The sequence below is a fragment of the Tauraco erythrolophus genome, chromosome 6, assembly GCF_009769465.1.
Source record: "Tauraco erythrolophus isolate bTauEry1 chromosome 6, bTauEry1.pri, whole genome shotgun sequence".
In the NCBI taxonomy this organism is placed as follows: Eukaryota; Metazoa; Chordata; class Aves; order Musophagiformes; family Musophagidae; genus Tauraco; species Tauraco erythrolophus.
Genome location: NC_141470.1, coordinates 33,464,057 through 33,490,455, shown reverse-complemented (window position 1 = coordinate 33,490,455; position 26,399 = coordinate 33,464,057). Strand labels below are relative to the sequence as shown.

Here is a 26,399-nt window from a genome sequence, read left to right as displayed (position 1 = left end):
GAATGGATTGAGAGCAGCCCTGAGGAGAAGGACTTGGGGGTGCTGGTGGATGAGAAGCTCAACATGAGCCGGCAATGTGCGCTGGCAGCCCAGAAAGCCAACCGTATCCTGGGCTGCATCAAAAGAAGCGTGGCCAGCAGGTCGAGGGAGGTGATTCTGCCCCTCTACTCTGCTCTCGTGAGACCGTACTGTGTTCAGCTCTGGGGCTCTCAACATAAGAACATGGAACTTTTGTGGAAGGGCCAGAGGAGGGCCACGAACATGATCCGAGGGCTGGAACACCTCTCCTATGAAGACAGGCAAAGACAGTTGGGGTTGTTCAGCCTGGAGAAGAAAAGGCTCTCAGGAGACCTTCTAGTAGCCTTCCAGTATTTAAAGGAGGCCTACAAGAAAGCTGGAGAGAGACTTTTGACACAGGTGTGTAGTGATAGGACAAGGGGTAATGCCTTTAAACTGAAAGAGGGTAGATTTCGATTAGATATAAGGAAGAAATTCTTCACTCTGAGGGCAGTGAAACACTGGAATACGTTGCCCAGAGAAGTTGTGGCTGTCCTGTCCCTGCAAGTGTTCAAGGCCAGGCTGGATGAGGCTTTGAGCAACCTGATCTAGGGAAAGGTGTCCCTGCCTCTATCAGGGTAGTGGGAACTAGATGATCTTTGAGGTCCCTTCCAACCCAAACCATTCTATGATTCCATAAAGATACAATATTCCCTCATTTTCAGTTGTCCATCTCTATCACATGCCCTTTTATTCTCATTCTCTTCTTCCTCTCTCCTAGCCACTTATTTTTAAAAGAATAAATGCACAGAAATAAAAAGAACTGGACACATCTTCCTGTGTAATTTCTCACCTGATGTAGCTTAAGTGACATCTGTATTCCAGGAACCACTACTTTCCAACCCAAATGATTCTATGATTCTCTGAAAAGCTAACAGCCACTTAGGATAGTCAGAAATTGAATGAAAGGAGCAAAAACATCTGTGGATGGTCTGAATGATCTCAACTGGACACACAGGAGCATCTACTTCTTATTGAAAGAACAGGAAAACTTAAGAGATGAGACCTCTCCAGGTCCTTTACTAAGTTGCATTGTTCTTTTATAAGATACATAACTTCTGTATGCTAATATCCTTCTTTCTCTGTAAGGAAAACACTGTAACAAATTCTCTCTCATGATTCTCATTTCCCACCAGAATCATCTGCATTTCTAAGATGGCTTCCATTACAGGATTTCAAAACTCAAAGTTTTACTTTATCATTGTTTTTTGTCTTGGTATGTATTTTTCCTCTATTCTCCACCTAACTGGCATGCCCTACTTGTCACCAAACTATATTGCTAGAGCAAGGTCACAGGCTCTAAACTTGATTCAGCACATGTTCAGTCGGTTGATGACCACACGCGCTATAGGCATTACAATAAAAGCACCCTGTAGAGTCTTAACTGACTTGAAAGTCCATCATTTTTCCCCCAATAACCATTCTAGCACATGCAGTACTCTGCTATGAACTTGAATCCAGTCAGCACAGTGCTGAATCCTACTTGTCAAGACAGACAACCACATGGTTTTACAACAGAGACGTAATTCAGTGTGTAGGTTTCTGTCCCGATTTACTCCCTCCATACTATACTCAACTATGTAACACAACCCACTAAATAATATATGTTGTATCTAAATTATCCATGTATACAACATGCATAGTTAGGATAAATACTATAAAAAGAGCAGCATATTAAGGGAAAGCTGATGAGCAAAAACGAACCATGTTAGGAGTGTGATCACCTCCAAAAGTAAATGTCAAAACTCTTACAATATGGGTAGACAACTACTGAGGAAGGGGAAATTTCCGTGGAGCTAGGAAAGCACACGCTCTGTTCTCTATATGCATATATAGCGAAGTTGTAAGTGATAGGCAGCAGTAATCCTTCAGTTGAGCCTTCACTTTACAGTCTCAGTTATCTAAAGGGTCTTGGGAATTTCCCTTTATTGTACAGCAGGACACATCAACTTAGTTTGCTTCCTTATGACTTCTCATAGCAACATTCCCTTGCAAAAAACAGACTGAAGAACTGCTGTTACTGACAAAGCGCAGTGCAATCTGAACAGAAAGATAAAATAGCTACCAGAATAATATCAAGGCCTGCTATGTTTGCATCAAGGTTATCAAATTTTCAACCTTCCCTTTTATTTTTTGCTCCGTTTCTCTCTCTCCCAAATTACAAGATGACCCCAAAGACCTGTGCAGAGGATAGCTGCACATCCTCTTAATTAAAGAGTAGTGTGCATTTGAAAACAATTCAAAATATGCTGACTTAGAGTACATTCCTACTACAGCAGTATTATCTGTTACTGCTCCAAGGAAAGAGCAACTGGAATTATTTGAAAGCACCAGCTGCAAAACTATCTACTTCAGTCATCAGCCTGACAATTCAGGAACCTAAAGGCTTCTTACCTGTAATCTATTTGGGTTAAATAGCAGGAAGGTTATTATTCAGTTTGTTGTATTATGGTTGAGTTACTTCTCTGTTGCCTTTTTCTATTGGGAAATCAAAAGTACCTCTCTTTGTCACCCCTAAAGTTACAAGGCTTATTTGCTCAGCAAATTGCAAAAGACGTCCCTACAACTGTTAAGACAGCATCTCTGGTGTCTTAATATTCTATAACAGCATGTTGAGGCATTAATACAACACTGCCATGAATAAAAAGTGTCTTTTTCCAGGCTCGCCCCTACTTAGCTTGCAAGATCTTCAGACATAACAGCTAAAGGACTGTGACTACACCAAATCCAGTGTCACCTTCCATAAAATCAGTAACACTACCCAGTGTGAAAACTTAAACAGGGTAAAGATCATCCATGCCATAGTAACAGTCTGGGGCTAGTCAATGCCAAGTTTAAAGACAACTAAGACGTCACCATATATCCCTGACAATATACCATAAGATCACAACTAAAGTGTCACAACACTAGTCCAACATAAATCTTCATCCAGACTCCGCAATTCAGCACAGTAACCTCCTGCTGCTGTGTATATTCCTTATGCTCAAAGATAAATGCAGAAGGGTGAATAATCACTGTATAATCTTTTCATGACTGCCTTTACTTGATGTTAATTATAGCTCAGTTTACTCATGCTAGAGAATTTTACTGCAATTCCCACAATGTCATTCTTGCATAAATTTGGAATTACCTCCTGTGGAGAACACATGGAAAGTGATGAAAAAGATGAAGAGTCAAAGTTCTCTTCATCACAGTTGTGTAAGCAGCTGGAACAGCAGCACTGATGCTACCAGAACAGTGTCATGGAGAAGACTTGAACTGGACTTTTCTATCCCAAGTTCAGATCTTCACTGTACCCCAATTTTTATCCCCCTGCCCTCTAAAATTAGAATTAGAAAAATACTAAAACCAGCAAGCACTCCATCTTTTGAGTCACTAATGTCTACTGCTACTCTGCTCCTTTTAAATAAGTCTGCAGGCTGGCATGATCTCAGCAAGCAGCATTAGTTCATTATACGTTAACCATACTGCCCTCTCAGCAACACACTATCCGATGCCTGCCATAGCTGTATTGAGTCTCCCTGGAAAAGGTAGTGAATACTATAGAACATCTCAGCGGTAAAGAGAATAGGATAGTTTTAAGAGCAACCATGGTTAGCAAGCAACTCCCTTCCAGTTGTCCATGCCCAAAAGCAATTCAGGGCTTCAGACTGCACAGTAATGAACAAAAAACTGAAGAGCTTTATACCCAGAATTCTAAGAATATGATTTCAAGGTAGAAGTGTTTTTCTACCAGCTTCAGTGATCTCCTGCCCTTTTATATAACTAATGATTGTAAAGTGTGGTATCTGTTTTAATTCTGGAGAATGCTCTACAGAATAGGTAAAGCATAGGCGGCAGTCGAAGAAGCTTCCTCCATATTGCCCTATTAACATGTCAAGAGTATCTTTGAGAGAGAACATGTTTTAATGTCATTAGAACACTTAGATCCAGGCCCTTTTGCAGAGGACTGCAATAACAATGCATACGCAAACATCTATTTTCCAGTAATTTCACGCCTGAGCACATAATATTAAAGATAAATTCTAACCAGTTATTTTGTTTTCCCTGCTAAAAAAATATGGCAAGAATCAAACTATCAATTTAGCAGGGGAAAAAAGTTTTGGACTCCACTAAAAATCACAAGGCATTCAAAGCTCTTCGAAGATCAAAATACTTCTATGTTTAAAGCAGCATTTTGGCAATGATCCATTGGAATCTCGGTATAAATAATTCACATACACACAAAAAGAAGTCACAGAACAAGAATCTACAGAAAAGGGCCAGGTACAAAACGTATCTCTGCAAAAAATCACTTTCAAGACGTATTCACTAAACGTATGTGTCCTTTTCAAAAGCCTGAAGAGAAAACACTTCCTGGCTCTACCATATACTTTCTAAATAACAGCATTTAAGACAAGGAAAAGCATAGCTGAGAATTGTAAAAGAAGTATTTTCAGATAAGATATGAAAATACAGAAAGTTGAGACTGAAAATAAAAAAAAGCTACCAGAGAAAGAGTTTTGCACAGCTAAGAAGTTCTACTGCTTACAAATATGTATAACAACGTAATGGCAGACAGTGAAAGCATGAGGTCAGTGCTGGACCCCTAGTAAGGAATTTCATGCAATGCAGTTTTGTAATCTGTTCCGAATCTCTAACATCTCTGGTAGAGGAAATAGGTTTGTAAGCAGAAAAGTCCTTGCAAAAGGACAGGCAAATATCCTGTGAGCCAGTTCATTATCCTGAAGAGAAGGATTTGGGGGTGTTTATAGATGAGAAGTTCAACATGAGCCGGCAGTGCACTCATGCAGCCCAGAAGGCCAACCACATCCTGGGATGTATCAAGAGAAGCATGGTCAGTAGGTCAAGAGAGGTGATTCTCCCCCTCTACTCTGATCTTGTGAGACCCCACCTCGAATACTGTGTCCAGTTCTGGTGTTCCCACCATAACAGAGACAGATTTGTTGGAGTGTGTTCAGAGGAGGGCCACAAAGATGATCCAGGGGCTGGAGCACCTGTGCTACGAGGACAGGTTGCAGGAGCTGGGATTGTTCAGCCTTGAAAAGAGAAGACTTCGGGGGGACCTAATAGCTGCCTTCCAACACCTGAAGGGAACCTACAGGAAGGCTGGGGAGGGACTTTTTACAAGAGTGTCCACTGATAGGACAAAGGAAAATGGGTTTAAGTTGAAGGAGAACAGATTTAGATTAGATCTTAGGAAGAAATTCTTCTTCCTAAGTACGAGGGTGGTAAGACTTTGGAATAAATTGCCCAGAGAAGTTGTGGATGCCCCCTCTCTGGAGGTGTTCAAGGCCAGGTTGGACAGAGCCTTGAGTAGCCTGGTCTAGTTGAGAGGCGTCCCTGCCCATGACAGGGAGGTTGGATTAGATGATCTCTGAGGTCCCTTCCAGCCTGTGCCATTCTATGATTCTATGATTATCAGTTTTAGAACCCGGAAACCAGTCTGGTTCCAGGCCCTCTCTTACCCTTCTTCTCCTGTGCCTAGCTCCTTGTGACAAAGTGAGCTCGGTCCCCACGTGCGTCCCTTTTTCTTTTGGCCTCTCTTCTCTTCTTCCTCTCCTTCCTCCTTTGGAAGGACTGAGCTTCGTCCCCATGTTTTACTGCTTTCGGCAGGAGTCACTTCACAAGTAGGAAGAACAGTGGAAAACAGGAAAGAAAATCAGATATTCAAATTAAAGAATTGGTTCCACAGTAACACAGAGAAAAAAACATAGGCCAGAACAGGAATAGTAATGAAAACATCCGTTCAGGCTTCTTTCCCATAATTCTGACCATTTGTCAGCGCAGATCTAACAACCAAATCCCTTCAAAATTAGTATAGATAGGCTTTACAGCTTTATTTCATCACTGGTTTCTCTTCTAGAACCACCAGGTTGATATCAGACACAAGTGTCACGATATCCAATACAAACACTACACATTACATAATATCCCTTTCATACTTCTAATATATGCTCATCTGCCTAATTCTATTATGGGAACACTATTTTCAAACAAGCACTCTTGTTTTTCTTTCGTTCCATCAGTAACTTAAACCACTTCAATAATGTTTCATAGATCTAATCTGAAAATTGGTGTTTTCAAAAATTAACCTGTACACCTAAGGAATGTATTTTCTATACAATCAAACAGCAACATTTCAACAACTTCGGTAAGTAAGGTTTGGACTTTAAAGAAGGTGATTCTTTTCCCCAACACCAACACACTTGAGTGATTTTTTTATTTTCTCTCTACATGCATCCATGCGGGGCACAAGTCAAATGTTTTAGGAAGTCTCTTTTTTCTTTTTTACAGTCCTATCCTAGATACGGAATCTTGGCATCTTACCACGCTGACAGACTGCACATTTCCCAAATTCAATACTACATTGAGCTCCTTACACTGTATGGCCCTGAGTCTGGGAATAATGGTAGGACTTGCGGGAGGGCTGGAGCAGCTACTGATCAAGCTTTTCCTTTTATCCATTGTAGGAGAAGCCTGCACAGTGAATTTATGCTGGAAATCTGTTTACCGAAAGAGAAAGAAAAAAAAAATCAAAACCAAAGCAGAAAGACACAGTTAAATTTTTTTTTTAATATAAGAAACAAGAAATAATAATTTATAGTAAGTTTCAAATAGCGCAATTTACAGGATTTATGTAGAAATGACGTTTTACAGCTAATTGCTATCTCCCCATCATATATGCAGTTACTTCAGAACAAAGATGTGTGCTCACACTCATGAAGACATATTTTCTTGGTGTATGTGTGAGATACATGCACATACATACATAGATTCCCATGTGTTGACTGACATTTATGCCAAAATACATCCCTGTATAAATTCCTTTCTCCTTATCTCTCAGTTTCTTAAGCCTAGCAAAACCACCAGATATAGGTGTTTACAGACCTGAAGAAAGGCACAGTTAACAGGCACATTTTATCATCTTTGCTCTTCTGAACAGCCAGTTTCTCTCAGAAAACAAAGAATATAGTGTAAGCCATCATCCTTGAGGTAGGGATGAGTCTTAGGTGAATTACAAAACCCATGCTTTTGTTCTTTTACAAATTTGAATCTCTATACAGAAACTGCAGCAGAAACACTAAGGATTCAATAATTCTGAAAATCACTATCTTCACTCTTAAGAATGACTTCCCTGACACCTTGCCAATGTGTAACATTTTGTCCAGAAGGGTGCTGCTATTAGAGGTCACTTGTGTGTTAATACGAGTTCACGTAGGAACTAACAATGTAGTGCTGTAGTCTCACAGCTATCGAAGTATTTTTGACAAATTTTAGATTCCTGCACCGAGGAATCCAGTAGAATATGTTTCTGCTGCAGCCTTATGTAAAATATTCTCAGAGCAAGAACCTCCATCATTTTTTATGTACATCCTTTATTAAACTGATCATTTCGAGTATTAACATGTTAAACTGCAACACCAACATTTTTACCGTGAACCATATGCAGCCATTGACTAATAAACATGTTAACACCTCAAGTTTACTTCTGGCCTTCATACGTGGAACTTTGGGGAATGCTAGCCACAAGAGCATCAAATTTTGTTTCTTGATCCCAGAGGCATGTTTTTCCCAAAGTACATCCAATACTTTCTAATGCATAAGCATCAGTAGAAAGGAGCTACCAAAGCTACAGGTTCACCTGTTCCTCCCATTTCACCTGACAACCTAAAATGTCACCAACCTGAAGGCAAGCTGATATGATTGCCATCTTTTAACTTGAGCCGGCTCCTCTTGAACTTCCCCATGCGTTTCTTCACCCGAGGCTTCTCCTGACACAGCTGGTGGATGATGATGTTGAGCTCCCTTTCCAGGATGTCAATCTCGCGTTCTGCCAATTCCTGTTCCCGCCTTCGTAGCAACTCCTCATGGTTCTTCTGTTCAACAGCAGCACGAGTCAGCTCTTCTTCCCATGTGCGTAGCTCCTGCAGGGAGGTCAGAAAGTAGAAAAAAAAAGCTACCTTGCGACCTGTGGGTTAAGATTAACATCACCTACTCTGAAGGTACAGCAGCAATGACTTGTGCTCATAGCACTGCTAGTGCCACTGTTTAAACGCTCAGCCAAAAGCCAAAAACTTAAACAACTGTGAAGAACTTCTGTGCGTGCCATTCAAGGCCCTTCATATCAGTATTAAAATTTGGATGCTGACACTTATGAGGCCACATCTGGAATCCTGTGTCCAAGTCTGGGCTCCCCAGTACAAGAGAGGCACGGACATATTGGAGAAAGTCCAACAAAGGGCCACGGAGATGATTAAGGGACTGGAGAACCTCTTCTATGACCAAGGGCTGAGAGGGATGAGACTGTTTATCCTAGCAAAGAAAAGGCTTGGATGGGGGGAAGGGGGATCTTCATCAATGCGTATGAAAATCTGAAGGGAGGGTGCAAAGAAGATAGAGCCAGGTTCTTTTCAGTGGTGCCCAGTGACAGGATAAGAGGCAATGGGCACACAATGAAACACAGGAGATTCCCTCTTAATGCTTTTGTACCGTGAGCATGACTGAGTACTGGCACATGTTGCCCAGAGAGTTTGTGGAGTCTCCCTTGTTGGAAATATGCAAAAGCCATCTGGACAAGGTCCTGGGCAACTGACTCTAGGTGGTCCTGCTTGAGCAGGAGGGCTGGACCATATGATCTCCAGAGGTCCCTTCCAGTCTCAGCCATTCTGTGATTCTGTTAAAAGACACTGAATCCTAAATTCAATGCCATGAGAAGAGATGCTGGGTATCTGACATGAACATGTTTACAGGAGCCACTGGAGAGCACCATGCATACGGGAACTCATTTTGCAAGACTTATTCATAACACTGAAAAGAATTAATCCTTGCTTTCCTATTCAGTAAGTACCTACGTTAACTCCAGAATTGACTTAAAGTGTTTAAAAATAACCTTGCCATCTCATGAATCATAAAATAGCACAAAGCACAGTTCTGACGTAAAAATCAATGAAGAAAACATCATCAGGAGGTCATTCCCATCAGTTTCCACCAAGCATGGCTGCTCCTTAGGCATAAATAAGCATAAGACAAACTTTTTAATCTTTGTTGACAAAATGAATCAACTGAAATTGCCCCTGAGATCTCAAAATCTCTTCTCACAGCACTCCTCTCACCACAAGGACAAAAGAATTCAGCATTCAGAATAATAATCTCCAGCTAACTAATTCCACTGCAGAAGGTAAAAACTGAAGAATTCAAGTTAAACTTCATCTTATCAGATAGATTTTAGTTTAGATTTCTTAATCTTTTTTTTTAATAACATCATTGTTACCTGTCCCTCTCCCATCACTGTGGAGGTTTGGTAGATTTTACTTATGAGGTAAATAGGAGATAAAATTCTCTTTCCCCATTGCTAGAGGAATGCAGTGCTCAAAACCTGAGGGCAGTCTAGCTACTAATGTTTGGTCTTCTATTCGTCTTTCAAGTTTCTGGTTTTCAAAAACTCTTCCAAGACAGTTATGCCAAGGGACAACACAGTGCAGCAAGGAAATGCCTACTAGTTATTTTATTTTTCCCCAAAGCTTCTATAATACATGAATACAAACATTTGAAGTATTGCTGTGGGACTTACCTGCTGAGCTCCAAAGTCTCTTTTTCTTTCTCCCTGCCTCCTAAACCCAACTTCTGAGCTGAAATCAAATTGGCTGTTTATTAAGAATTTGTTTTCAGGCAAAAAGCCATAAACTTAAAAAAATATTATTACTTTACCAATTCTACTGCTGCATTCTATACCAATGGTAAGACAGTCTCTGTAAAGACCTTAACATAGATGCAGCAAGCTGTGCTTTCTGCAAGCATGCTTGAAGAAAACTTCAGCTTTTACACTCAACTTCTACTCTTTGAGGCTGATGGTCACAGTTCTTCTTATTCCTGCTAGTGTTTTCATTTCCTGCTATTTACCCGGATTTACTTCAATTATATCAGCTATTCTCCTGGCCAGCACTCATGTTTATTATAGTCTATCCACTTTGGCTGTGCTGGAAACGTGGAAAATACAAACCTGACAGAACCAAAGCTGCAATGTTTGCTAGAGTATGTATGCTGAAACTACCCATTTTACTTTTACTGTCAACGATTATCACTGGGATTCTCAATTATGATGCTAACAATGAAATAGTTATGTGATGCATTAAACAATGAAGACAACTCGTCACAGCAGTTTTCACAGTGCATAATAGAAGCTCACTCAGTATTAGACCGAGCAGCAGCTCAGGATGCAGATATTTATTTTACTCATGACTCTGCCCTTGTGTGCATCATAACCCGACATCGATTCGGTGGACTTATTACAAGCTCCAGTAAAGTACATAGAAAATTAACTCTGTGATGCACTAAACAATGATCCTGGGTTGAATTATGAAATGGGAAATTACAATCCAGAGAGCACAAGCATGGAGTGTTTTTCTCTACTTACCTTTTCTTTGGCTCTGAGCTGATCAAACATCTCTTGGATCTCTTGTTTCCAGTCTTCCTGCAGGGAGTGGAAGGAATCTTTGGGCATTTCAAAGAAACCAGACTCTTCTATGGCAGTGAGATGGTCTAGGATACTGGCAAAGGAAGGTCGTGAGTGTGGATCAGGGTTCCAACAATCTAGAATAGGACAAAGACAAGCAACTGTTAAGCATCTGTAAGTATGGAGGACTGAGAGGATGAGTAATACTTTACTGATCCCCAGTGGCTAAGAGTGGCATGCACACTATCCGTGTTACTCCATCTTTCCCATTTTCCACTTGCATTGACAATTGTCCGATCAGAAGTCAAGTACAGAATTCACACTTTCATGCTTATACAATACCAACATCACTTAAGATCTTGAACTACCTGGTCTCTATGTTCTATTTCAATAATATGCCAAGTAAAATAGATGTTTCTCATTTTAGAAAAAGTTACATTTTCAAGCATATATTAAAAGTCATAAATAATTTCCTCAAATATTTTGCTTCAAGTTATATGTGCTCACAGAGTGGAGATACTATGCAAGACTCTTGCAAACAGTTCTTTATCACACACTTTTGTCACAGACAACATCCATACTGCAGAAGGATATCTATCAGAGTTCTTCCTAATGCCAAACTCTAGAGCTAAGCTGAGTCATTATGAATCTCTTCCACAGAACTGAAAATCTCTCCTGCAAAGCAGACTAGGCATAACTTGAGTTAAAATAGGATATTTAAGTAAATAATGACACTAAACAGTGCATTTAGAGTTTTCTGATTTTTAAGGGTTCTTTTATATTATTTGAGAGGAATTTGTTTGATTAGGCTTTTTTCTTTTGCCTTTAAAAGAAACCACAGATAAAAAAAGCTTTTTGATTTACAATCTAATGCGATGACTTACCCAATTACAGAGCTCTAAAACCACAGAATTTAAGGTACCCAACTTAGCACATGAGGCAACTCAACTAGCAATAGTACAAAAAGGTAGTCCTTTTACAGCGGTGGAAATTGAACATTGGAAACGGAAATTAAAAAATCCTACGAAGTATCATCTCAAGCTATGAAATCATTATGAACGTGGTTTTTAAAAGCCTGTTAAGTCAAACATTTTGACTTAATAACACTTTTGAACAGGAAATTCTTACTCATTCCGTCCTCCCTCTTACTTCACCCTTATTTCTACTGCTGCAGAAAACATCACTTTCTCTTTCTACATTGTCCCATACTGGCACTTACACAAGTTGTTTTTTGTTCGACAAGTATCCTTATTCTCTTTAGTACTGCTAAACTCCTGCACGCCAATATTTGAGAAGAATCAAACAGAAAACTTAGCATTCAAGTATATTTCTAGGGAATACAGCTTTTGTGCATGAATAGAAGACAGTAACACTTGGGTCTCAACATGCTCATACTATCCCTGCTCTAAATGGTCACTGGATTTAAGACACACATTACCGTAGCACGAGGCAAGAATTATAAAAACATTCTAAAGCTTCCTAGACCTTACAGTTGGAAAAAAAGAAGCATTCTTAAAAAAAAATTTGTGATATCCTAAAAGACATTCATTCATCAGTTTTGTGGACTGAAGTACACCAAGGAGCAGCTGTAATTAAAAATAAGTAACGCCTCTCAAAATCTATGTAACTGCTGAGGCTTGGTTTTGCAGGTCTTTTCTTTGATTTTAGCGTTACCGAGATTTTGTGTTTACAAGCTCTGGTTTCAAAACTGCTGGTATTAAGATGTTGGTATTTAAGTATCTGATCAGGTTCCAAGAAGCATAAGCCGGAACACATTTGTGTTTATGGATTTCAAATTGCTTCTCTTATCAAAATAGAGAACTGAGGATGTTAAAGAGTGCTCTGAAGGTCCCCTGCTGCTGACCAATTAATAGCAATGGGTGATACAGCTGGACTGTCAGCGCCATAATCCCTGCCCCTTTACCCCAGGTTTAAGCATGGCAAAGCAAACATGACCCAAAGTAAAACAAAATGCTGCAGCCAGCCAAATGCATGAATGAGTGAACAGGATAACTATGCAGGTGGCCCGTGGCTTTTATTTTCCCAGGCCTAGATCTGCCATTATTCGCACTAATGAGGACAGTGGTAACATACAAGCCTTTTCTGTGAAGAGGCAAAGTTCAGCTTTGTTGTCTCAGTGAAGACCACCAGGGCAGTAATTCAAAAGTAAAAGCAGCATTAGGGGAACAAGAGTTCACTCGAGACAGGAAACAGCCTGTCTGAAAAACAGTTTTGGTGAAGGGGCAGAAAGTAATTGTTTTCTTGTTCTCTTCTTCCCCTGCACATGGAGAAGCCAAGCGTTCCAAAGCCGCGTGGGTGCTCACCCCTGTGCTGCTGGGTTCAAGCGCAGGCCATATGCCTCTACCTGACTTTCCCAAGAGAGGGCATTATTTTTAACCCCAGCAGCAGATACCTCACCTGTATTTAAGAAAGCCAGGGTCCTTCTTGTAGGGAGCAGTTTCTTGCTTTTAGATGCAGTTTCTTGCTTTACATTGCTTCTAAGCAACTATACTTGCAGACCTGCTGCTGTTTACTATACAGTAGGATGTTTCTTTTTTAGCACAACAGTACACGAAATTTTCTACTTTAACTTCACTGAAGCCTGTAAGCTACAAAAAAGTATTCTAAAAGCAGAGAAACCCATCAGAGACATTTTCTTGCATGAATCAAATCCCTTTCTTGGGGCTAAAAACACCACCAGAGGCCACAGAATATCAGTTCTATGTTCAGACTCATTCTCTGCTTACTAAGACTATAAAACATGTTTGATTTCTCTTTACCTCAGTTTTTCTTTCTGCCAGATAAGTATAAAAATGTTTATTACATATATGCACCATGGAAATCCTTGGCAATAGAGGCACTGAAAAAAAAACACTAAAGGTACTAGTGTGAGAGGAGGGAAGGAGGGTGGGAGAAAGGAACAGCTGAAGCTCAGGAAATATCTAAATAGTTGCAATAGCCAGCAGCGCAGGTCACATTGGTACATCTCAAAAGCTACCTGACAGAATCCTTTTTCATAACTACAGCAGCTCTGACAACAAACTCCTATATTTCCTTCATCCATATATAGCCCACCTTGCGCATGAACTATCTCCACACACAAAGCAGAAAATCATATCATTCTGACTGAAAATTTCAGTGGTTTTCAAATGTCAAAGCCATATTCAAACCCTCTCCCTGAAATGTCACTAGGATAAAGTTTCATTCCAAGTAAATCCGACACTGCCTAGTAAGATGTTCAATCTATGAATTTCCAAATAAGCTGAAGACTTCAAACTACATCAAAATATGTGAAGTTTTGATGTTGGTCAGTCTTCACTACTAAAAATGACAAGCTAGATGATGACAGCAACAGCCCCCATTTTCCTATAAAGTCAGTTGGTAAAAATGACAGGGAAATTTCTTCCACGTACTGCTCTTGTAATAAGAGTAACCATCACAGCACACTAATAGCCAAGCTGAGCTCCTGTAAGAACTTGCACCATTGAATAAAGCCATTTGAGAAATCCATGCTCTTAGGTATCAAAACTAACACAAGGAGGCAATGCTCAACAGTACTCTAGGAACAGCACAAACCATACTGACACCACAGCTGGCTTACCTTCCATGAGTTTGGCAAAAGGCTCTGGACATGTGGAAGGGATTGGAAGGGCAAGTTTATTCATGGCAACGCCGTATGCTACTGCAAGACCATCGATTCCTCGGAATGGTACTTCTCCTGTTAGCAGTTCCCAAAGCAGCACGCCATAACTACCAGGAAGAAAATAGAAAAGAGAATAGGTGCTTGACTTCAATATATTCTTTGTTAAGCAACAAGAAAGCATCTAAATCTATCAGGGTGAGTTTGATACACTGATGAAATTGCAGTTTTCTGGACAAGCTCATCACGTCTCTCAAACTGGTGAAGTGCCTTATTTTACCTGCTTTTTTAAATAAGATGTCTTTTTTGCTTTTTAGGCAAAAATCACGTTCTTTCTGGAAACTGGGAACAATCTGAAAAACATTAACATAAATCTTCTAACTAATTTAGCAAATTTCAAATCAGAACCCAGTGAAACTCTCAAAAATGTGAAGGAGGGCTGTCTGGGGGGTTATGACTTTTAAAAATAAGTGAAAAATACTTTTTCAGAATTAATATGTTCTTAAGATATTAACTATAAAGTTACGGAAATATTTCCAGGACTGTTCTTCTCCTAGGTATATGGCAAACAACATATCCTTAAAATATTCTCTTTGCTTCTAGGAAACCTGAGCCAGGGATGGCTTCTTCATACTTAGTGACCTGACAGTTTTTTCCTTCCAGTGATGTGTTTTATTCTCTTCTGAATCCATTTAGCATCCACAACGTTCTGTTGTAGTGAGTTTCACAAATTTAATGATGCATTGCCAAAAAATACTTTTGTGTGATAGTTTTAAGCTTCTCACTTGGTAATTTCATTTGCTTCCTGTAGTTCTTTCAATACAAGGAAGCATGAAGGTATGTTCCCTATTAGCATCTCATGCCATCCATGATTTCACAGGCTACCACTAGATCCTGCCCAAATCATCTTCTTTCCAGCCCCCAAAATCTTAATCTAGCTAAATCCTGATCTAGTTACTCTCCTGAACAGAAGCCATTTCGTCTCATTGACCTTGACATCTTCTGTACCATTTCTTTCCATTTAAACCTTTTATGTTGGAATGACCAAACTCACATAAAGTTTTAAAGATATGATGAGAGGGACAGTACTGCCTGTTTTCTTCTTTATTTCTTTCCTATTAAATTTTAATTTGCCACTTGCCTTTCTGACTCTTCACAAAATGAGCTGGGTTACCCACAGTAACTACAGTATCTTTTTATTGAATCATAATAGTAGAATTTAGAGCCCATCACTGTACAGGGGAAATTATCCCACAGGTACTACTTTGTATTTATTACCATTTCATCTATTTTATCATTCAGCATAGTAAAATTTTTCCTTAGCTTTCTGCAATAGATTAATTTTTCTTGTCCTGAAAAACTTGGTATCATCAACAAATGTTACCTAACCATTCAGTGCTATTTAACATCTTTGTCAGTGACATGGACAGTGGGATTGAGTGCACCCTCAGCAAGTTTGCAGATGACACCAAGCTGTGCAGTGTTGTGGACACGCTGGAGGGAAGGGATGTCATCCAGAGGGACCTTGACAGGCTGGAGAGATGGGCCTGTGAGAACCTCATGAAGTTCAACAAGGCCAAGTGCAAGGTCCTGCACGTGGGTCAGGGCAATCCCCAGCACAAGTACAGGCTGGGCAGAGAATGGATTGAGAGCAGCCCTGAGGAAAAGGACTTGGGAGTGCTGGTGGATGAGAAGCTCAACACGAGCTGGCAATGTGCGCTGGCAGCCCAGAAAGCCAACCGTATCCTGGGCTGTATCAAAAGGAGTGTGGCCAGCAGGTCGAGGGAAGTGATTCTGCCCCTCTACTCAGCTCTCGTGAGACCCCACCTAGAATACTGTGTTCAGCTCTGGAGTCCCCAACACAAGAAGGACATGGAGCTACTGGAACGAGTCCAGAGAAGGGCCACGAAGATGATCAGAGGGCTGGAGCACCTCTGCTATGCAGAGAGGCTGAGAGAGTTGGGGCTGTTCAGCCTGGAGAAGAGAAGGCTCCAGGGTGATCTTATAGCAGCTTTCCAGTACCTAAAAGGGGCCTACAGGAAAGCTGGAGAGGGACTTTTTACAAGGGCGTGTAGTGATAGGACAAGGGGCAATGGATTTAAACTGAAAGAGGGCAGATTTAGGTTAGATATAAGAAAGAAATTCTTTACCTTGAGGGTGGTGAGGTACTGGAACAGGTTGCCCAGAGAAGTTGTGGATGCCCCATCCCTGGAGGTGTTCAAGGCCAGGCTGGATGAGGCTTTGGGCAACCTGGTGTAGTGGAGGATTTCCCTGCCCATGGCAGGGGGGTTGGAACTAGATGATCTTTGAGGTCCCTTCCAACCCTAACCATTCTATGATTCTACGATTTACAGCTTTTTCAAATCACTTATGATTATGTTGAACATAGAATTCCCCACCAAGAAAGCTGAATTATTCCTTTAGTAATTAAGAATTGACTGAGTGATGGGAAACAGACTTGCCCTCTTTTCGCACATCAATTTAGCTTCTTTAAAAGCTTTTGACAAAAGATTTTGTTGAAAGTTTTTATAAATCCAAATATGGTATAAGCACTCTTACCACTTGTCCACATAGTCAGTAACTCCTTCAAGAATTTTACTTTTTTCCACAAGATATGATTTCCTTCTACAAAAGCTGACTGTTCCCCAGATATGTTCATACGTGCCACCATCTCCTCGCTCTTGAGTGCCGTTTCTACCATTTAGTACAACTGAAAATCAGACTTGCTGATCCTCCAGAAGCTCTTTTAAGACCAGCCATCATGTTTGCTGCCTTCCATTTCCCTGGTATTAAGGCAGCTTTAACCAACAGATTACACAGCACAGCTAGCTATCTCTCTCGTATGCCTGTAGAAATCTTGGGTGTTACTGTAAATCCCAGCAATTTGTTACTACTCATTTTACCAGTGTTTTAATACCTCTGCGGACAGTACTTCAGTATGAGATATCCTCCAGCTTGGCTCCCTCAAGGAGAAATTTTCAGCTTAAAAAGCCTCTCTCTGCTCCATTCTAGCAGACACAAGTCACTGAGTTTTTTCTGCTATAGCCTTACCTTCTTTGCACTCTTACATCTTGGTGACCTCTGGGCCATATGTCCTATTGCAGGGTTCTCACCTGTGCTGCATGTGAAAGCAATTGATTTAGTTTTGTGCTTTTTGCAAGACTCGCCTCAAAACCCTTTTAGTCTTCTTGAGTGTTTCACGTTCGATTTGCTAGCTCTGAAGTCCATGCCTAATTTTCCTCTTTGGATACAGGCTCAATGTTTTGAAGGATGTCTTCCAGCAGTCTCTTCTACGTTGTCTTCTTCATTATAGTTAAAGTCTTTCCTTTGTATTTGCTCTGAGCTTTAACATCGTGTCCTTAAAAGATAGCCATGTTGTGCATTCCCCTTTTGCTATTATTATATTATTTTGATATTATTTTGATATTATTATTATTTATTACATAAAATTCCTCAATGTTGTCATTAATCTCCTTGAGTTTAAACACAACTGTAATAGACTAATTTTTCTTAATTGCTCTTGCAAAGATATTGAATCTAAGTATATGTATATTTTGACCATGGTCATATTGTACAATTTTTAAGGCCTCTTAAGCACACCTAAAAACCAAATGAAAAACTGCGTCTCCTCCTAAAAGCTCCCTGAATAGCTGCTCCATGAAACAGTCACTTCTGAAGCTAAAAGATTAATCTCTTCTTGTTTCAAAGCCAAAAATTGCCCTATCCATTTGGGAGTAGTCAAAATTCTGATTATTGCCACCTGTACTCTTGCAATCTTCCAACCTCACCAAGTCATTAACATTCATTGTAACTGCTGCCACCTTAGTTGGACAGTCTTAATACTAGTTTTTCTATTTAGATTTCAGACACTAGAGATTCAACCTCTGCTGCTAACACAGTTTGTTTATGTTATTAAGCAAAATATGGTATTTTTTTACCCATATAATCTTTTGCATTTTTTACTATGCAATTCATACTCTTGATACTATAATGATTATAATTGATTATTTCTTTTGATCAAGTCTCTCAATTTCTCACCGTATCAAGAGCCTCATTTGAAAAAAATTAACAGGAGTTTACGGATTTCCCATTTTCTTCTTGGCCTCCTAGGATACATAAGACACTTCAAGAAAATAATAGTGGACTGAATATATATTTGTCCTGTGTAAATCTGATTGATCACTCATGTTACTCTTCAGTTTGGATGCAAACATTGATATCAAAAGGTAGGAAAAACTACCAAAGAGTTGTGTTGCTACTTCACCACTAGTGCTGGATAAAGCATGTATGGAACGATTAGGGAAGCATTATTGATGTGCTCAAAACATTTCTTCTGCGGGGTTAATTTTTAAAAAACAAAAGAATGGACAGATTGGTGTTACTTCTATAACTAGAAGTATATATTACAGGAAAGGTCACGTTGTTTCTAACAAAACAATGTCACCTCATCCTCACATACTTACAGTTTACTGCCAAGACAACTACTTCCACAGAACGAGAGCAGTACTGCTTGTGGAATTTGACCAATAATCAAGTGATTAAACAGCAACAGAGGTGCTGAACAGAGTATTTTCCATTAACACTCCAGCAGGGGATTGAGAATTAAAAAGGAAAAAGCCAGAGACAGAAGAGATTTACACAAAAAAAAGGCATAGGAAGAAAAAAGCCAGGGCCTCTCCACATTCTCAACAAGGAGGAAGAAAAACTGGTCAAGCTCATTTATTTTTCCAGCACCTAGTAGTAACTTTTGGACTTTATTTACAAAATGAACCCTGTGACACAAATCATGCATCCAAGTCAAATGACACTTGTATGAATAATTGACCATCTTGCAGTGATCCAGTAATCTCTTAAGCCATTCAACATCATTTTCAATCCTACACACTGGATTTTCAGGAGAGAAACTGGAGGTCTGCAGGATCTCACATGTGATTTTGCCACCTCCCTTGTAAGCCTGTGAACTGAGGGGAAAAAAACAGTAATTTCTTCTCACTGCTATTGTTCAATGGCATTTGTACCATAGGTTCCTCCTCTTCATCTCCCTAGGTTGAATACTTTCCTTGAGAAAGGAACTATCAGTCCAATAAGGAGGTCCCTGTGACAACAGGAACTAGAATATTACCTTTGTTAAGAAAAAAACTTCATTACATCTTAATGGCTATTAACAGTTAGCATTGTGTATATTATTGGACTGGCAGTTCCACAAATGACATTTCCTGCTTATTTCACAACAGTTAGTTGTGTACACTTCTGCCATGTGAGCTTCTACCAGTTGACTATCGCTACTCAACACTTATCTGCCAGGTACTGAAGTCTTGCCAGTGCTTTGTTCCACACAGAAGTCTACAGAAGCCTGCAAGCAGTCAGTTGCGGATGGAAGTGCTTGCCAACACTTGATTCAAATGAAATATTCTAATGACTGAAGTTCCTACACTCACCACTGAGTGCCTGAAACATCTTGATCTGCTAATCAGATGGTTTTAGGTAGCTCTGGTATCCATTCCTAAATGAAAATTAAATTCCTAATTATTTCACTGGTCTCAGAGTAGATTTATCTTCAAAGCATCTAAATTGAAGAAGATAGGGAACTCAGATGAAGGTTGTATGGTGGTGGCTTTATCTTCTGCATACCAATCATATTGGCAACATGATTGTCTTTTAAGCCACACAAGCCAAATGAAGTGCGCAGCAAACAAGAAATACATTTAAGCAGTTAAAATGACAGAGAAATTTGAATTATATGCTTACTAACATTAGCTTGCTGTACAGTATTGGATAAGCTGCAATATCCATGCTTCAATTTCACCCCTGTAAATCCAAAGCAAATATGTAACTCTCCTCTCAAACACACAGATTTACGGGAATTGACATATTTAAATAAAACCATAGCTTCTTTGTCCTCTGTACAATATAAGCACAAGGTTTCTGCTGTATATCTAAATCTTGTGAGTACACCACAACAAAATTCATAGCAATAAATATTCACTAGCAAGATGTACTAAGTACTGTTACATCAGTAAGCTTTGCAGTGGCCCAGACCCTGGTGATAGACACCAGTGCGTGGGAGCATTCCTCAGCCTTTTAAGTTCTTTGCCAACCTTCCTTTAGAGTGGGACTAAAAAAGATTGAGAGTTGTTTTTTTTTTAAATAGAGCTTGATACATGTTTTGAAAGGAATTTCATGAAGCAGTTATTTATAATGAGATAAGACTGACTTAGAAAATTTCAGTCCAAGCATCTTCTCGAACATCATCTTCACCTGTTGTGCAGCAAGAACACAAGCAGAATAAGATACTTGTTAAAAGGCTGGGAAACAATTCAGCCAGCAGTATTATTCTAATAGGCTTTACGGAAAAGGTGTTGAAATAACGGGGTTTGTGAATGTTAGGGAAAGACACAGTCAATTTTGTTGATGCTGCACAGACTAACTGGAAGGTCATCAGGCAAAAAACTCCCTCTACTCCAGCAATTAAGCAAGAGGTTTATATAGATAAAAGGAGCGGCGAGTCTAATAGGATAAAAAAGTTCATCTTGTGAAGAATTTCAAGTTGCATTCTTGGGTGAGGTCAGAATTTATTACACATGTCCATGACTGCTTTTGTAAAATCTAGTGCTTCAATCATTGACACACTAGTAGTGACCACATTGACAACTATTTGTCCTTTGCATACATGCCTCAAACATCACGTTCTTTTCAGTTTATTTAACTGCGACTCAAGGTTTTGGCCACCAGAGAGAGAAGGCTTATTCAGAGACAATATAACAGCTCTCAGTGGTGATGACTTCTGCTTAAGGAAGAGCACTGAGAGGAACTCAACCTGTTTTCAAGGTAAGACTAGTAACTATAAAAATAGAAAGTGATGAAGCAATCTTAAAAATAGACATACAGCATTCTGAAAAACTAACAAATAATTCAAGTGATGTACAATCCTTAAGTCCTGAAGTGATCTACAGTCCTTAAGCCAATGACCAAACTGATATTTTAGCCCAGGTACAGAGGCACTTGAGCTACCTTCACGAATATCACCAACCCATCTGTTAAGTCTTACCTTTTTTAAAATGAGGTCATACTGGTACAGAACACCTACTGATTTGCTCACAGTATGCCTGGATTAGTAAAGTTACAATCACAGGGAAATTGTTTCCCCCTTCCCTTCTCCCTCTCTCCTAGGTTACCAAGAAAGGCCATTCCTGGTACCGTTTCAGAAAAGAGCAAATTGATGTTTGAGCTTGACAAGCTGTGTACAAACCAGTTATGTCAACACGTGCACAGATAAGGTGCACAGCCTTGAGGTTTTCATTTCTGCCAGACTTCACTCAGAATAAAAGCCTAGTTCTTGCTCACTTCGTCTCAGATTAACTACAGAGGCTACCACATTTAATTAGAGAGTCAGAATTTTATACACACCATGAGTGTGCAAAACACAAGTTCACAGACTTATCGCAAGGCAATACATGATCCATTCAGTAAAACTGGGTAAGGAAAAATTAAAATCCCCACACCAAGTCTCTGCCATAACAGACAATCCTGCCAGCTGGGATATTTCTTTATCCTGACAGATTTCACAGCATGCACACACTTCTGTGGGAGCATTACTGGCCAGCAACACAATCTTACTGCTCTAAAGACCAAGTCACTCTGACATTTCAATGCCTTTCTCCCCACAGGAAAAACAAAATTCCATCTACTTCATCTGTTTTAGATGTTAGTAATGACTTTATGTCATGCAGCATCTAGGAAAGTCAGTCCTAGAGCTATTTACTGAATTCTGGATTTACCAATTCACCTAATGGTCATCTTCAAACTCAGTTTTTGGAAGTCTATGGGCCAAGCCTTACACTCCTCCCCATCAAGTAGCTCCTGTTCTCAAGAATCCCAGTGCATGAATGGAGAAGACAATATATACATGCAAATTACTACTTATGTACTACATACTCAGATGGACCTAGAGAAGAGATTTATTAATTTATGTGAAAGACTGGCAGGGTGGAAATAATTCATAAGATTATTATTATAGTGAAAAAACACTCTATTCAGGTTGAAATTGTGAGGAGAATTCGATTAGGTATAGTGTGTTCGTGTCCACATACATCAGTGACAGATAACTACCAAAACATAAAATAATCTTACTGCTGGTAAAACAGTAAAAAAAAGTAGTAATTTTAAGTACTTCACCAATTGTTTTATACCCTTTGATTATGTCAGCCAATAGCCAAATAAGCACAAAAAGGTTGTTTTAGATAAAGCAGAGGGAATTAGGACTATGAATCCTAGGATAATCTGAATGTAAATTTATAGAACAATAAAAATTTAGAGGCATGCAAGAGCTGGTCCACCACTTTCTACAGTAAAAAAAAACAAGTTTACAATTATATAAAGTAGTCAGAGTCTGACAGGTGGAAAGCTGGTGGATAAAAGTTTTCTTAAGACCTGAATTTTAATATTTGGTTCACCGATACTCGTTCTTCTATGTATAAGAGGTTTCCTGGCAGGTCTAGTTACTATTTAGTATCCAATCACTTAATGCCAAATCAATACCTCCACACATCGCTGCCTTTGGAGAACATGGAGGAGCGGATGACCTCAGGAGCCATCCAGGCATATGTCCCAGCTGCACTCATTTTGGTAGTTTTATGCCATTCCCTGGCCAAGCCGAAATCCGTGATCTTCAATATCTTGTTGCTCAGATCTCCATTTTCCACCTTTTCGAGTATCAGTACTGGAGAAAAGGAGAGGGGGGGGATAAAAGGTATGAAGAGTAAAGCTAGAATTTTTTCAAAAAAGATCCTCCTGAGATCTTCCAAATTTCAAGATTCTCCCTGACTTTTAGTTATTCAAACACACCACACTCCATTACGAGTTATTTCAAGCAGATCCCTTCATCTGACAAGCGAACAGCTGTCTAGCAAATAACTTCAAATTTAACAAAGATACTAAGCCCCAGAGAATAAACAGATAATAACATAATTATTTCATATAGCACCTAGTGTTAGCCTATATAATAATTCTCTGCTAAGAGGAAGTGAACCACTGTAACTTCTAGGAATCCAGATAAGGGAAGACATTTCCTAATTAATCCTCTCTCAGTAAGCCAGTAATAGCATCTTTTTCTTGAACTGCTTGGAGGACTTTTTTTTTTTAAATCCAGATACACACACAGGCTGGATATACCCTTCATGCAAATGCGTTAGGAGTGAAAGCTCTATGTACACAGATTTTTTTTAAAGTCACAATTAAAAAAAGTAATGATGATCAGTAATAACATACCCAATTCAAGGCTTCACATATAACACCATGTTATGGATTTCCCCCCCCCATCATTATGAAACTTTTTTTTTTTTTACTTAAGCTGTCGAAGTTTCTACCATGTTTCAGTGGTAAAGGAGTCTTATATACGAGAACTTTTAAAAAACCTTGAGGCAGAACTCAAGAATGTTTTGGTGTAAGGCACATACTCCTCTTTACCCAGAAAGCTGTATTGTCACACCATTGTGAAATGAGAGTAAACCAGAGGCCAGAAGTATCCACTCTGCTTTAGAAGCACCTCATTATCCTCTTTATCTTAATGTAAAGTGACCACACAGGTTGTGCCAGCAACATAACATCAAGTAACAGAATGTAATATGCCACTACATTTCCATAACTAACGTAGCCATAAGCCAGTGAAATGATTTTCAGACGCTTTGTAAAGGGTCACAAAGAAAAAATAATTGTATTACCATTAGTCCAATGACTTCATAGCAAAAGGCATCAAGCCACTAATATACTATCATTATGCAGCTACTCCGTTTTTAATGTCATTATAGACACAGGTTCTTAGAAAACAAGAGGGGTTTCTTTTTCCCCTCTCTATGTAGGTGTGTGTGAATTGCAAAAAAAAAAAACCTCTAACCCCACAACCAATCATAGATCATAATGAGACTTATAAAAGGCAGAACCATTGCAAAAATTACAGTATATATAAAAATCATCTTCAGGACCATTTTTAGCGGTCCATGAAAAGACTCAAGTATCAGTCTCAAGTTAACACAGCTTCTTTTTTTTAAAAAAAAAAAAAACACAAACGAAACCCAAACATATATTCATTCTCACACTTCCCTGTAATAATCAAAATGGGATTTCCCATGAAATAAAAGCTAAAAGTGTTATTCAAATCCTTATGCATAATAAGTATCACACATCTAAATGTTAAAACATTGCATTTACTTCAACAAAGCTTAAACAAACTGTCTGTTCAATAAAAATTAAAAAAAAAAATTAAAAATCAGCTACGCTTTCTACAAGGGTTCATAATTCACAAAATACTATTTCATTAAAGATTTGTGTGGGCCAACTAAAGATGTAAATGAACTTCTTGCTTCTTTTGCAAAAATCTTTTCCAACACTATCAAATGCTCAATTTTTCTAACTGCAGAGGAAGGAGTTGAGGCCTAGAGTTAAAATTTTCTTTAATTGGGCAAAAGTGTATGTATTTCGAGCCCTGCTTCAGAGTAGAACAGAATCACCACAAAAACCAAAGATATACAAGGCGGCTTCCTTTGCTATATTCAGCCCAGAAAGCAAATCGCATCCTGGGCTGTATCAAAAGGAGCGTGGCCAGCAGGTCGAGGGAGGTGATTCTGCCCCTCTACTCAGCTCTCGTGAGACCCCACCTGGAATACTGTGTTCAGCTCTGGAGTCCCCAACATAAGAAGGACATGGAGCTACTGGAGTGAGTGGGTCCAGATGAGGGCCATGAAGATGATCTCTGCTATGAAGACAGGCTGAGAGAGTTGGGGCTGTTCAGCCTGGAGAAGAGAAGGCTTCGGGGTGATCTTATAGCAGCTTTCCAGTACCTAAAGGGGGCCTACAGGAAAGCTGGAGAGGGACTTTTTACAAAGGCATGTAGTGATAGGACAATGGGCAATGGATTTAAACTGAAAGAGGGCAGATTTCGATTAGATATAAGGAAGAAATTTTTTACCTTGAGGGTGGTGAGGCACTGGAACAGGTTGCCCAGAGAAGTTGTAGATGCCCCAACCCTGGAAGTGTTCAAGGCCAGGTTAGATGAGGCTTTGGGCAACCTGGTGTAGTGAAGGATTTCCCTGCCCATGGCAGGGGGGTTGGAACTAGATGATCTTTAAGGTCCCTTCCAAGCCTAACCATTCTATGATTCTATGATTCCTTTGTGCTGCTTCTTCTAGCAAAACTAACCTTTTTTCTTACTTTCTAGTAGCTGAAGAATTGCTAAGAGAAATGGCTAACGAGTCACTCTGATTGCAAGACTGAAAAACTCCCTAGAATATACATTCTAAGGTTCTTCTTCGAGCATGTACTCACTCTGCCTAAAGAGCTGGCAGGATAACAATCTAATTTTAAATTTAAATGCAGTATATATAGATGCACAGTGAAGTTGTAACAGTAAAGTAAAACTTTGAAACAAGAAGGCATGTGTTTGGGGTATTTTTGCTTCTCTCTCTAAGCACAAGGTGCAGCAAGAAAATTTGTTGTTCACAAGGTAGATCGGATCCTGTCTGAAAGAGCCAATAGCAGGACAGAGAACCAGATATCACAGTTGGGTTGCATATACCTTCCTGGCAAGAGGTTATTTAAACCTAATTACCTTGATTTGTATTGAATTCTAACAAAATAATTAGTACTTACACAGATCTTTTGTATCTGTGAACTTATTCTTTTGTCAGATGTAGGCTAAGTGAGATAAATTACCATGACAAAAGACCACACAGAAGGACAATGAAAGAGCTGGATTTATGGCAAGTCCTTGATTCCTTAGTTACATCCTTGGCTCTCCTTCTATTTCCTTATAATAACTGCTTGGGATAACAATCCTGCAACCCAAAATTATAAAAATATATTTTAAGAACCATCTCTCTCTCCAGCATCTGTTTCGGTTCTCCTTATCTTGGTCAGTATCAACAGGCTCACTCGTGCTAGGAGTCTCCCTAGCCCATCTGTCAAGATTTCCAAATCAAAAACCTTGAATCTCCCTCTTGCGTTTGTCCAGATTTCAATGAAGAACCTTGTAAGTAGGTGAAATATGAATTCCTTTCAGTTTTCTCCTTAAAAACGTCTTATAGAGAACATCTTATAGCCAGGTTGCTAGGACACTGCAAACATATTATACTCATGCTAATCAACACAGTCTCATTTGCTGTAGGCTTCACCTACAACCAGTTATTGCCTCTTGCTTAATACTCTTCTGCAAGTGCTATTTTTTCTGCACTCATTAGTCCACTACAGTATGGA

General features: G+C 39.4%; 1 protein-coding gene across 1 annotated transcript in view; it reads right to left on the bottom strand.

Annotated features, from left to right (window-relative positions):
* The window catches only part of MAP3K9 (mitogen-activated protein kinase kinase kinase 9), a 56,277-nt gene that overhangs the window by 4,611 nt on the left and 25,267 nt on the right, over positions 1-26,399 (bottom strand). The window contains exons 3-8 of the mRNA XM_086612973.1: positions 22,692-22,872; positions 14,115-14,263; positions 10,475-10,650; positions 7,745-7,985; positions 6,441-6,563; positions 5,526-5,679 (exon numbers count right to left, since the gene is read on the bottom strand). Of these exons, the coding sequence (XP_086469099.1) occupies positions 5,526-5,679; positions 6,441-6,563; positions 7,745-7,985; positions 10,475-10,650; positions 14,115-14,263; positions 22,692-22,872 (1,024 nt within the window). The remainder of the gene's footprint in view (positions 1-5,525; positions 5,680-6,440; positions 6,564-7,744; positions 7,986-10,474; positions 10,651-14,114; positions 14,264-22,691; positions 22,873-26,399) is intronic.